The sequence below is a fragment of the Argentina anserina genome, chromosome 7 (genome assembly GCF_933775445.1).
Source record: "Argentina anserina chromosome 7, drPotAnse1.1, whole genome shotgun sequence".
NCBI lineage: Eukaryota > Viridiplantae > Streptophyta > Magnoliopsida > Rosales > Rosaceae > Argentina > Argentina anserina.
This window is the reverse complement of record NC_065878.1, coordinates 23,846,971-23,860,094: the sequence shown is the minus strand read 5'-3', so window position 1 is coordinate 23,860,094 and position 13,124 is coordinate 23,846,971. Positions and strand designations below refer to the sequence as shown.

Sequence of the window (13,124 nt, the reverse complement as noted above, 5' to 3'; positions counted from 1 at the left end):
TTTAAGAAACTAAGATTATTACCGGCTGAAATGTGGAACGTTGTTGAGAGCTTTGGTGTGGGGGGGCATAAGGTGGTTTGGCTGCGAAGAGCCGCCAGCGACTGAGAATGGCGGAGAGCGAGGGAGGTGGACTTGATGAGTTTGCCCATCTTGTGCGAAGTGGAGAGCATCTTCTAACAATAATTTGAGATAAACTGAAGTAGATGAAGAAGTTTTAATTGAAGTCTTACTGATCTCACATCGAGTGCACATCATCCCATAATGGCAAATTGCCTGATTGATAAGATCCTACAAAAAAAATAGTGGAACAAAAATCATGATCCACTAACGTAATCTCTAAACTATTATAATTAGAAATTGAAGAAACCCTTACTTTTCTTTCAGTAGCAAGTTATGCTGAATAAGTATACTTAAAGTTACCGATGAAACTTCATTTAAGCCTCCTAGTATATAGATAGATATTTAGTCTCTCTCAGCTATCATATTAGCTAGAGCCCTAGCCGAAAGAAATAGCGAAATGAACCATTCGTTTGGGAAAGGAAAGATGCCACTTGAAGAAGATCCAAATCCAGCAGGCAAGGAAGCCAAAATCGGTGTGTGTTTTGTTATACTCTGAACTATCTATAAGTTTAGGGGGATTTCTTTGTCTTTTGTTCTTCGGTTTTTAATAAACTAGCGTGACAACATGTCTTGAAGAAGAAGATGAAGCATGTCTGTATTATGAAGAGAACGCTGATTCAAAAGAATCAGCCGGGAAAGACTTATTTGGCTATACAACACTCAATAGCGAGCGCTCGGATTCTGATAGTGACACTGTTGGTGACAAAAGCAAGTATGAGTTTGAGGAAGGGGAACCCGAGGACCCAGATGAGAAACAAGCCTACTTAGCTGATATTTGGATTGGAAGAAAGATGGTCTCAAGCCTAACCCACGTAAGTCGGAAACAAATTCGCCGAACACCCAAACTTACCCACCAAAATTACCACCTCTCATTCCATTGACACATGTCATTTTCTTTACTATAGTTAAAAAATTATGATAGTTTTTTTTTATATACAATTAGGATAAATTTCATGTATATAACAAAAATGGGTATATTACACACATTATCTCATAACCAGTATCTCATCCATGACAAGAGAATTCTCTTCTCATATCAAATCAGGTGTGCTATTACTATATATGAAAAAAATCAACTAATACTTTTTTTTTCAATCATATATTTTCTCACATCTCTCCAGCCACTAGCTTTAATTCTATCTCCAGTGAGAACAATGAACTACACTAGAACTTTGTCATTATATGATTAAAACCCATAAAAAGTAAAACAATAAAGTTGAATATTGATGTCTCTTGCTATGAACCGGGCATTTGAATCATATGGGCATTATTCCATCTTGATTTTGGAGATGATGAAAATACCACGTGATTGGTGTTTTGAATTTGCAAAGAAAGAAGAGGAATGAATGTTTATTCATTATGTGGATATATTGATTAAAGGAAATAGCATAGAGTAGTTTGATTAGTTGAATGGATGAAAATGAAATCAAAGAAACCAAAAGAGTTATTTCTTCATCTTTCTCATATATATACTTTTTAATTTATTTATTTTATCTTTAATGGTAAACTTTATTAAATTTAATTGATCAACTATAGTTTAAACAACACCATGAAGCCATGGTTTAAAAAAAAGGGACACATGTCAATGAAATGAGGGGTGGTCATTTTGGTAGGTAAATATGGGTGGTTGGCAAATTTGTTTCCCACGTAAGTCTACTTAGAACTGTTTTCTAATACTCTATGTTTTAATTGCTTTTAATTAGTACGAGATTAAGTGTGGGTGCATGGCAGATCTTGTGAAGGAGATGAAGAACATCCAAATCCGGCCAGCAACGTCGGTGACTGTTAACGTGTCTGAACTATATATAAAACGTTTCCCCCACATCACAACGCGAACAATGTTCTCTAAGACAAGAATGAATCTCTTATGGAACCTTAAAAAAACAAACCAACCCACTCATAAAAAAACCCAATCGATTAATCAAAATGTGGAACACCGAGATTATTAATGGCTGAAACGTGGAACACACTCATGAAAAACCCAATCGGTTAACCAACCCACTCATAAAACAAACCAACCGAGGTTATTACCGGCTGAAATGTGCATCACTGCCGGGAGCTTTGGTCCGATCTTGCGAAGGCGAAGAGTGGAGAGTGGTTGTAGAAGTGCGAGGTGGCTTGGGTGCGGAGAGTCACTGCCAACGATTGAGAACGGGGGAGAGCGATGGAGGCGAGCTTGCTCTTCTTGTGCCGAGAGCACAAACCCCTTCAGAGGGTTTTAGATTTGTAGAGTGAGAGCTGGGTTTACAATAAAAAATGAGTTGGGTTTTAACTTTTTAACTTTTAAATGTGACATCTTCTCAATAAACGTACACATTATAATTATTTTTAAAAATTTTTATTTATATTTTTGTTCTTAGGTTAATTACGGCCATATCACATGGTCTGTGTGATTCTAATACCACTCGGAACTATTCGTTGAAATTTTGTATCCCAAATTCTAAACGTCACTTATTTCGGTTATCCAAATTTCCATACGGAAAGCGTTCATTTTCACAATTCTAAGACACTGCATTATTGTCTATAGTTTCGTTGTTTTACAACTTGAGTAAAAAAAAGGTTTTAAAATGAGATAGATCACACTTTTGAACTATATTGATGAAAGTTTTGTTCAAAGATTTGGTCTCAACGGAATTTTAAAAGGGTTTTTTTTTTTGGAATATATTGATTCTCAAACCAATAACGGATGAAAGTTTTGCAATTCTGAATCTGATATGCATCATATATAGAGGCCTAGGTTAGTAGGATTTCAGCACAACAATATAGAGAAACTGAATGAGAACCTTTTATCATGTGAAGTACAAAATATCTGCAATCCATATACACATGCATATATCCTCACTAAGTTGTTTAGAAAGGCTAAAAAAAAGTTCAAAACCATCCTTCATTTGAAAGGAGCACAAGAATAACCTGTACAAAGAGCATTGGTGCTGTTGTAAGGGAACAAAGCAACAGGTCGAGTCTGTGGCAACTCAGGTATAGGTCTCTCCATGCAAAGAAACTCCACAACTTGCTCCATACTAGGTCTCCCTTTGCTCACATTCAGTGTGCAAAGCAATCCAATCTCCAAAACCCTAATTGCTTGCTCCAAATTGATCACTGCACCCATTCTCTTATCCACTACCTTCCTCATTTCCCCAATTTCATGCATTCTCCATGTGAAGTCCAGCAAGTCCCTCATCTCCAATTCACTCAACTCTGCCTCCAATCTCTTCCTCCCTCCCACCACTTCCAACACAAAGAGGCCGAACTCAAACACATCAGAGCTCTGACTCACCGTCGATTCAAACTTTCTCGACTCGGCTCCACATAGCACAAACCCAAAGTCTCCTAGAACTGCCCGGAAACTAACATCAAGAAAGACGTTGGTGGTCTTCAAGTTCTTGTGCGCCAATTGTTTGGAGTGCAAGTAACTGAGAGCTTCAGCCACATCTCTCACAACCTTGAATCGCCGGGTCCATGGAAGAACACCAACACCGAACAGCCACTTATCAAGGCTTCCATTAGAGAAAAACTCATAGACAACCATCATCTCCTTCTTGTCCTGACACCATCCTCTAATCGAAACCAAATTCGGATGTCTAACTCGGCTAATCCCCTTGATTTCCTTCAGTAATCTCCTCCTATCCTGCCCTTGCGAGTTCAGAAACTGAAGGGAGAACCGCTTCACAGCCACTTGACAACCATTTGGAAGCTTCCCTCGGTAGCACACACCACTCGATCCACCTCCCAGAATCTCCAACTCCCCGAAAGACCTAGTGGCCAAGGAAATCTCCGAGACAGTGAAGCTTCTAGGCTTGTGTGGAGGCCTCGGTCTCTGATTCTTCTCCGGCAACACAACACTAGCAGTATCCGAATTTGCACTTCTACGCCTGCTGTTATAATAAAGACCAACCATAACAGCTATAGCAAGTACCAGCACGGCTGTGAAGATCAAGAAAGTTCCGGGAGGCTCAGCACGAGTGTCTGCATTGACAACAATCTTGCTCTCACATGTCTCCATTGAAGGTACACGAAGAAATGCTTGACTAACCGAAGTGAAGTTCCAGGATAGCACGCTGTGGATTTGGGTGTGATTGCCTGTGGAAGCTGAAAATCCAACGAACATGTACTCATTCAGAAACGGCGAAAGGTCAAGAGAACCAGAGAAGACTGGCTTTGAAGGGTAGCTTCCGTCGTCTGAACCCAAACGAATCTCCATCCAACGGCGTGAGCCATTGTAGCTGATCCAAGCTCGGTGGACTGAACCATCATTGAGAAACACACCAACATCAGAAGCGTTGATGGTTTCAGTTGAGATAATAGTCCCCAAGTTAATCCCTACATGGTTATCATTAGGGTCTCCAAACTCTGGATTAAAACGTGTATCGAACTCGATTGCTATGACCTTGTAGTCATCTTCGCAAGCATCGTTGAGCACGGCAAGCCAAGCACCAGGTCTGCCAACTGTGAACTCATCCGGGACGATGACGAAGGCTAGCCCACTGCCACCATTACCGTAGCCACCGCTTTGAGTCATTTCTATTCGCTCAGCAGAAGATGAAGAAGCATTATGGAATTGGAAGGAGAAGGTTGTTTCGAAAGAGGCAGGGGTTTCAGTGCGAGGGTCCAGAAGTCTGATTGAAGAAGAGTAGATAGCTCGGCCAGCCTGGTACCTGAGATCAGTGACATGAGACTCATCGGGGATTTGTATGGCACTGGTTTTCGATGCTAGCTTGGCACTGCCTAAGAGCTTCACATCGTTCAAGATACTGGGATTGTAGGTGAGGTTGAAATCTGGGAAGATTAGATGCTTGTTCACAGTAACAACTGGTCCTCTGGGGTGCTTCTTGTCACTAGCTGAATGGACTAGAAGCCCGTCTTGTATTACGGCGAAAGCAGAAGCTACACAGAGCAAGCAGATGAAGCTGTAGTTGAAGCAACTCATTATGGCAAGACTTTAGATTTGATTGCAGAAGTGATAAGAACGTCTATCTCTTCTTATAGGAAGCAAAATACAAAAGCACATAAGTTAAGAAAATTGATTGGAACAAGTTACGAAATGAAGAGGAATGATTTCTTATCTACACAAATGCATATCATCGACATAGTCGTGTTACGATTGATCATGAATACATGATGACATGGGTCCGAGCACGTGACGTGCCTGGAATTTGGCACCACAAATGTCATTTTGGATCTTTGTACCTTTTGTTATAGACCACCAGCACCAGGCACCTTATTACCAAATAACACTCTTATCAGGGGAAGAGAATTTGACATGTCAATTCTGACCCCTATTACTATCACTCTTCTACAATCATTTCAAAGTATGGGACTAAGACAAATCAATGACCTTAATGACACAAAAATAAGGCAGGCTCAAGCAATGCCAACTTTAAAAATGTGCCGCCCACACAAGTAACTACATGAACAAAATAAACATACAACCACATATTCGATATGATGACTGTTAATCACATAAACGCTTGGACATAACAAGCAAGAAGCAAAATTCATCGGGAGAATCAGCAAGCTTCACATTACAGTCCAGTGCAATTGGCTTTCTTTGGAAACAGGTATGCAAAGCATTTCTATTCGAATCAAAAGATTCGGTACCAAATTAAACACTTATCATAGATATAAGACGGCACAATTAAGCACAGCAGAAAATAGTTGTCCCGATAAATTGGCATTCACGACCATACAAAACATTAGGTATAAAATAACCAAAAATCTAGCAAAATATAACTTTCAAAGCACAACAAAATCGATCCAAGGCAAGACAAGATTTTGTGGTTGTCCATAACATTTGCAACATTAGGAAAACTACCGAAGTCCATAGGAGTAAAGTAAACTACTTCAACTGAATGACATAAGAAAAATACAGCCTTCATTCCTCAGTTTGGATGGTTCCCCTCTCACTAACGTAGATACCATCAAGAAACTTCCTGATATCCTTGTTCTTGACATGGCATTTCTGTCAAAAGAAACATGAGAAAACACTCAGAAAAGGCCAGCCGCATATACACATAAAAAGGAACTGACATGTTACAGGACCTGTTGAGGAAACAGAAAGATAGATAGAACAAAAGGAGAGAAATATGCCTGGTTGATCAGAGCACATGACCGAGAAACAAGTTCAATATCATTGCCGTCCAAGATTAGCTCATCCTTCACCTTCTCAGATCTGGTGATAGAAACACCATCAAGCATATCCACCTTTCTCACCTGAAAGAGCAACAAAACTCATCAAGAACAGCACATACTAGAAAACCTAACATATAACAGAAATATGTAAACATGTTATTCAGGTTGAAGAACCAACAGAGAAGTATCAAGGAAAGTTCATAGTGACATAAAGGTCAAACAACCAGAATTGCACCCTTTCACAAAATTGCAACTCTCTTAACCAAATAATTTATGTTCAGGAACTCACAAACAACACCTTGCGTCTACTACCCTATACATTTCCATACAAATCCATCACAGAATCCAATTTTCACTACAACAAATAGGCACACAAATCACAGCCGCGGAATGCCAATTCACCCTTCCTGAACTTGAAAAGCGGCACCATCAATTAGTAATGCAAAGAGCACACCACTATCCTACTAACCCACATCCCACAACACAAGTTGAAAAGCGCAAACATTTTACTTTTTTCTTAGTGTTAACCTTACATTTCAGCCTATAATTTGAAATTGACACATAGAAAAATGTCATTTATGTGTCTTCCACTTTTTCAGCCAACCAAACTCCACACACCTAAACCCCAAAACACATCGACAAACAAAACTCCAACACTGACTACCTAAACCTCAACAACAAAATCGTATCCACAACCTACAACATTGCCATTATCACCGAGCAACAAGCACACTCAACACATCACAACAGTTTAAAAAAAAACGCAATTATCCCAGATCAAACCCAGCAACCAATTCCACAAATCCAAGTAACATCTAAAGTAACAACTAAAAACCCAATCGAAAAGAGTGACGGCAACAACTTCAAAAACCCAATAACAACAACAAAACAGAGAGTTAGGGTTTAAGAAGATATATACCTTCTTCTCACCGAGAAAGTTTCTGATCTCAATACCCTTGGCCTCATTGGTGATCGAAGCGTTGATCGGAAAATGAGCATAGACGAACCTCATCTTGTACCTGTACCCCTTGGTGACTCCGGTGATGAGATTCTCGACGTGCGAGAGAGCAGTCCTGATGGCGGCGCTGGTCTTGCGGGTACCGAACCAGGCCTCGATCTTGAGCTTGCGCTGCCCGGTCTCCTCGTCCTTGATGAGCTGGAAGTCGAGGTTGAGGTGCTTGAAGTTGCGGACGAGCTTGCCACGCGGGCCTTCGACCTCGATGATCTTGGCGTGGACCTTGATCTTCACCCCGTCGGGGATGTCCATGGTCTCCGACGACAGAATGGTCTTCATCTCTGGCGGCTGCGGAGGAGTCTCTCTCTCTCTCACTCTCTGCGGCGGAAGTGTGGGGAGATTTGGGAGGAGGCAGGAAACCTATGCGAGTTTTTATAGTTATATAAAGATGTTAAACCCTAAGGGCGCTTAGTCACCTTGGGCTGGGGTCGGAAAAGTTTTTATACGAACCAGCCCAATAGTTTTTTTTAAAGGACCCAATTTTATTTTTTTTAGTTTGGAAAAAAGACTCGTCATTGGGAAATCACCTTGATTAGGGTTTGATATGAGTTTTGTTAGGATAAACACGTGTCCTTATAAGTTGCACTATGCCAAATTACCAACAAAGGCCTTACGCAGTAGTTAATTTTTCTATTATCTCTCGTCTTTGAAGCATATACGTGAAGACTTTTTAGGTTCAGTTTGGGATAGTTGTGTTGTGAGTAAAATGGTTTTTGAGTATGGTGTGAGTAAAATGGCTTTTAGATTTGCTGTGAGAGAAAACAGTTAAGATATTTGGTAAAATATTTTCAAAAATGCTGTGAGAATAAAAAGTTATTTTTGGTGTTTGGTAAATTGTAAGTAAACAGTGCTCTTGAGTTGATAAATTACACATCTAATAAAAAAATCTTAAGATTATTACCATAATTATAATGAATATTAATTAACTAAATCATATAGACTATGGGTTTTTCATTATTTTGGTAAAATATTTTGTAATTATACTAAATACAAAAAGCTATCTAAAAATGTTACAACAACTACAAATGGATGTTGTGATTTCAATTAACTATGTTGAGAAGATTGATATATATATATATATATATATAGATCTAAATTTATGTTTAACATTTTTTGAAGGAAATATTTTTAACATTTAAATCTACCTTAAATCTAATATAATATATAATCATTATTATTTACCTTAAAGTTAAAGAATTATTATCTATGTATTAAACACTCTCTTCTTTATTTTCTCCCGTGTTTTCCAAAAGCTCAGTGTTTTTTGTCAAAAGCACCATAAACCTAACTTTTGAATTTTCAGCTGTTGTGATAATCTATTCTGGCCAAAAGAAGCTTTTAAAAACTTTACCAAACACCATTTATTTTTCTCAAAAACTAAAGTAGCATCAAAAACATTCTTAAAATCTGTCACAAACTGGTCTTAGACAACAAGTTTTCGTTACATAGCTATAACCACACGTCATATCAGTTATTGTCGCCTGACCTCTGAACCATTCAAAGTTGTCACAAAATTGAAAGATATGGCATATCATTGTCGTATCAAAGACCTACGAGATAAATGTGTGAAGTTATTGTAGGTGGATCATCTTCTTGGTTTGCTCTTTTAGTTTTGAAGTTATGTAAGCGTTGGGTTTGGATAAGTACTAAATCTCTATATAATTTGCAACGAATAGATACAAATGAACTTGGACTATATTGTGGATGTGTAGAAGAAATTTGCGTTGAGTATAACATGTCAAGTGATTGGAGTTTGATTCTTTCTAGGTTTTTTCCTTTCTCAAAATTAGGTAGCCACTTTAATTCTTACAAGGGTGTGTTAAATGTTAGATTTGATACGTACCTGTTTAAATGAATCTCTATCCCCCAATGGATGGATGCAGTGAATTTGGAATATATAACACAAACGCAACACACTGTGCTAACATGTCTGGGAAAGTATTCAAGTAACACGATGAAGCTTTTAGCGAAATTTCAAATCATGTAATTCATGCATGTTGCAAAATTATCCTTCATCCATACATGTGTCATAAAAGAGAAATGCCTTTCAATAAAATCCTTCCGGCAATTTAGTTACACTTAATATCAACATATCATGCAATGCCGGTGATGGAATTTTGTTTGCTTCTTTCTGCAACACAACACCAAGAAATGAAGAAAATGAAGATCGGTCTGAACAAAACGACCCCAAAAACAGTGAGGCCTTTAAGGAATCAGTCGCGCATGCATCAACATCCTCCTAATGCAGAAAGAAGTATATATTTGATATTTCACTCATTTGATATGAGGCACGAGTCTGTTTTCTTGTTATAGATATATGCTTACCATCCTGGCATCCTGGCACAATAATGCCCTCCATTTCTTGGAACCTTTTGCTTTCTTTCTTCTGATTTCCCGAACCTTTTTCACTCATATTAGCTCACCGGCATTAGCTTTCCTCCACTGAATTATATGCTCCGTTGTTAAATCCAATTAACAAAGCTGGAACAAAGCTGGTGGTTTGCTCTTTTTCTGGGCCAGGTCAAAGATATTGATTAGATAGATTGATTAGATAGATTCCTAATGAGTCATTAACAAAGATTGACGAAATGCAAGAGTTTGATTCATGTATAAGTGCACAGATTACTACTAGTAGCTACTACTAGTAGTACAAGTAATACTATTTCCGATAGAAGAAATGGAGGACTACCGTGGCACAGACAAAGAGAGATGCAGCTTCCTAACCACGTCACTCATCTGTTTCGTTTTGGATTTTTCCAATGCATTTCTGTCTCTCGGTCTTAATTTCTGTCTTTGACCTAGCCTCTTTCTGTTGGAAAGCAGGAATCATATCAGATATAGATGGCTCAGATAATATCTCACTCTCAATTGCTTGTTCATTAACTGGTAGTTCTGTGTGCACGTATATATATAACCTCTCAGAGTCACAGAAGACAGAGAGTTTTAGCTTTGGTTTGCATAGGCATATCTAAAAGCTGTCGTACATAGATTTGGAGATATATATGGAGATGGGGTTTGTGAGGAATTGGTTCAAATGGTCGCAGCTGGTTTTAGCTATGGTGATGGTGCAGATGTTTGTAGCGGGGATGAACTTGCTTTCCAAAGTGATTCTGAGTGAGGGAAGCTTCATTTTTGCACTCATGGCATACCGGCATGTGGTTGCGGCTGTTTGTGTTGCTCCGTTTGCCTTGTGTTTTGAAAGGTTCAATTCCTTTGATGTAATGATGTATATTTCCTTGCTATGATTTTCTCTTGCTGTTCTTCTTCCAACGGTTTTTTCGGCATTGCCATTGTTGCAGAATTAAGGAACAGAAGTTAGGCTGGCGTGTTTGGTTCTGGCTATTTGTCAATGCCTTAACTGGGTAAGCCGTGTTTGGTATGGTTTGTTTGGTTTCACATCAAGTTTGTTATGTGTTAATTTATGCCACTTGAAAATGGCAATTCATATTGCATATCATTCAATCACAAGCATGGAAAGAAAATTATTGATTCTATGCCATTCATTTCATTTGTTGCTATATACTATAATGACTAGAAACTAAACTTGATTCAATCATATGGTCTAGTGTGGAAGGCTGCTAATGGCCACAGAAAAGCAATTATGATATGCAGATATCGATCATATATAGCTACTTCTGTTCTTATCATTTTTATAGAAGTCTTGGATTTTCTTATGTATCCTACAATGTGACACTGTGTTGGGTTGGGAGGTTTAGAGAATAATGTCATTTATGGTTGTAGACAAATCTATGATTTGATTAGCTACGACTATGTTTACAAAAGGAAATTTCATCCTTCTTGGCTTCTTGCATAGCTTCCCATTGGATTTGGCACAATTATTCGAGGTCTCCAATGTTGTATGAAATGAATGCAGGATAACAGCAGCAATGGCGTTGTTTTACTATGGCCTCCGAGACACCACAGCTACATATGCTGTCAACTTCCTCAACTTAATTCCCATAGCCACCTTTGTCCTCTCCACCATCACAGGGTACATGTGTTCCTGAAACTTTATAACTGTCTCCTTGTTCTTGCATCATAAAGCAAAGTTCATATAAATGATCTTTTTTTTTTGCATATTTTGAACAACTGTAGAACGGCGAAACTGAATCTGAAAACAAGAGCAGGGAAGATTAAGAGTCTGGGGGTGATAGTATGCGTTGGGGGAGCCATAACTACTAGTATTTACAAGGGAAAAGCATTTTATATGGTTCATCACAGAAATAATCACCATCACATCACTTTTGATACATCTTACGCTCATTGGACTCGCGGCACTATCATGCTAGTTCTTAGCTGCCTCTCCTATTCTACGTGGTTCATTGCACAAGTATGTATGCATTCCGTATCCTAAATTCATTTTCGCCATGGAGATTTAAGCATCTCGTGAGGTTTTCTTAATTATATGCCAACAGGTTAAATTGCTCAAAATATTTCCACTGAAATATTGGTCAACAATGTTAATCTGCATCATGGCAACCCTGCAATCAACGATCGTAGGCTTATGTTTAGACACAAGTACAACTTCATGGAGAATAGGGTGGAATCTGCAACTAGTCACTATACTTTATTCGGTAAGTCACCCATCATCGACGTCGAACACAGAATCATGGGAACTAAATGTTTTCTATGCAAAGCTGACTAAATGAAATGAACTAATTGCCGTATAATGTGTATGAAGGGAGCACTGGCAACCGCTGCAACATTCTGCTTGCTTTCATGGGCAATCTCAGTCCAAGGACCTCTCTATCCTCCTATGTTTAATCCATTGTCTCTCATTTTTGTGGCGATATCAGGAGCTCTCATACTCGGAGAAGATATTAGAATGGGAACGTATGTATGCAAACGATTTGTTTATATCCACATTCTACATATCATGTTGCATATTAATTGAGCTTGACTTGAACTACTAAAATGTCTCACAGCTTGCTGGGCATGGTTATGATCATAGTTGGGTTGTATTCGTTTTTATTGGGTAAACAGAAGGAGACGAAAAACATGTCTTTGCCCGAGCAAGCAAAAACAAATGCAGAGCTCGCCGGGGGTCAGTTGAAAGCTGCAGTTATGCCAACTACGTCACCGGATAACTGTCTCCTCTGCAATGATAGCATTTCTGTTCATGTTGATCATGAAGATGAGTCGAAACAAAAAGTGCCACAGTAAATTCTAGAGGGCTTGAGGCTAAGCAAAGAACTATGCTTTGATTTTTAACAAAGGCAAAGGTCACTTTCTATAGCTTAATTTCTTGATGTAATTTTTTCATTAAGATAATGACAGAAATTACAGAGACATTTTAAGCAATGTAACACATACCCCTTGAGAACATTGAAGCATCTATCTCCAGACTCCAGTATTGACTCTCTCTCTCTCTCTCTCTCTCTCTCATATGACATATCAACAAGTACTGGGTCGTGTAATATAATATTCCTCAATCGGCGGTGACAAAATGCCCGGATCTTGCTATCGGCGTTTGTGTTAGTCGATGGGCAATTTGGCAGCACATGTTATATGTATACGTACATCAAAAAAGGAGGATTTGTCTATAGTACAGCGTTGCATACCATGCACCACATAATTATCACCATTTAAATCTAAAATTTTAAAATTTTGTGGTTCTCATGACATTTTGTGGTCAATTCTTTTATTGATATTTTTTTACACATCCACACAAAACAGTCTGCATAGTATGCAACATTGCATACTAGAATTTTCCCTACTTTGTATGCAAAAGAAAATTTCATTTATTCATGAAGGAACTTGATGAAAATTATATATGGCCACAATGACAGATGATTTAAATAGAACATAAACTGAGAAAAGCCTGTCTAACAATTTCATGGACCTCTGAAGGGTTAAGAGC

At 38.5% G+C, this 13,124-nt stretch overlaps 3 protein-coding genes across 3 annotated transcripts; 1 reads left to right on the top strand and 2 right to left on the bottom strand.

The window, feature by feature from the left end:
* Positions 1-2,988: 2,988 nt before the first annotated feature.
* LOC126801934 (probable L-type lectin-domain containing receptor kinase S.7) lies at positions 2,989-5,692 on the bottom strand. Its single transcript, XM_050529432.1, has one exon. It carries the CDS (start codon positions 5,045-5,047, stop codon positions 3,005-3,007), a length of 2,043 nt encoding a protein of 680 aa, XP_050385389.1. The 5' UTR covers positions 5,048-5,692; the 3' UTR covers positions 2,989-3,004.
* A 143-nt stretch (positions 5,693-5,835) lies between these two features.
* LOC126801935 (60S ribosomal protein L9-1) lies at positions 5,836-7,611 on the bottom strand. The gene is made up of 3 exons (XM_050529433.1): positions 7,169-7,611; positions 6,208-6,330; positions 5,836-6,079 (listed from the first exon to the last, which is right to left on the bottom strand). The coding sequence occupies exons 1-3, from the start codon at positions 7,541-7,543 to the stop codon at positions 5,993-5,995; spliced, it is 585 nt and encodes a 194-aa protein (XP_050385390.1). The 5' UTR covers positions 7,544-7,611; the 3' UTR covers positions 5,836-5,992.
* A 2,370-nt stretch (positions 7,612-9,981) lies between these two features.
* Positions 9,982-12,601, top strand: LOC126802838 (WAT1-related protein At5g64700-like). The gene is made up of 7 exons (XM_050530549.1): positions 9,982-10,466; positions 10,564-10,626; positions 11,139-11,255; positions 11,360-11,594; positions 11,680-11,838; positions 11,946-12,097; positions 12,190-12,601. The coding sequence occupies exons 1-7, from the start codon at positions 10,267-10,269 to the stop codon at positions 12,425-12,427; spliced, it is 1,164 nt and encodes a 387-aa protein (XP_050386506.1). The 5' UTR covers positions 9,982-10,266; the 3' UTR covers positions 12,428-12,601.
* The last annotated feature ends 523 nt before the right edge of the window (positions 12,602-13,124 follow it).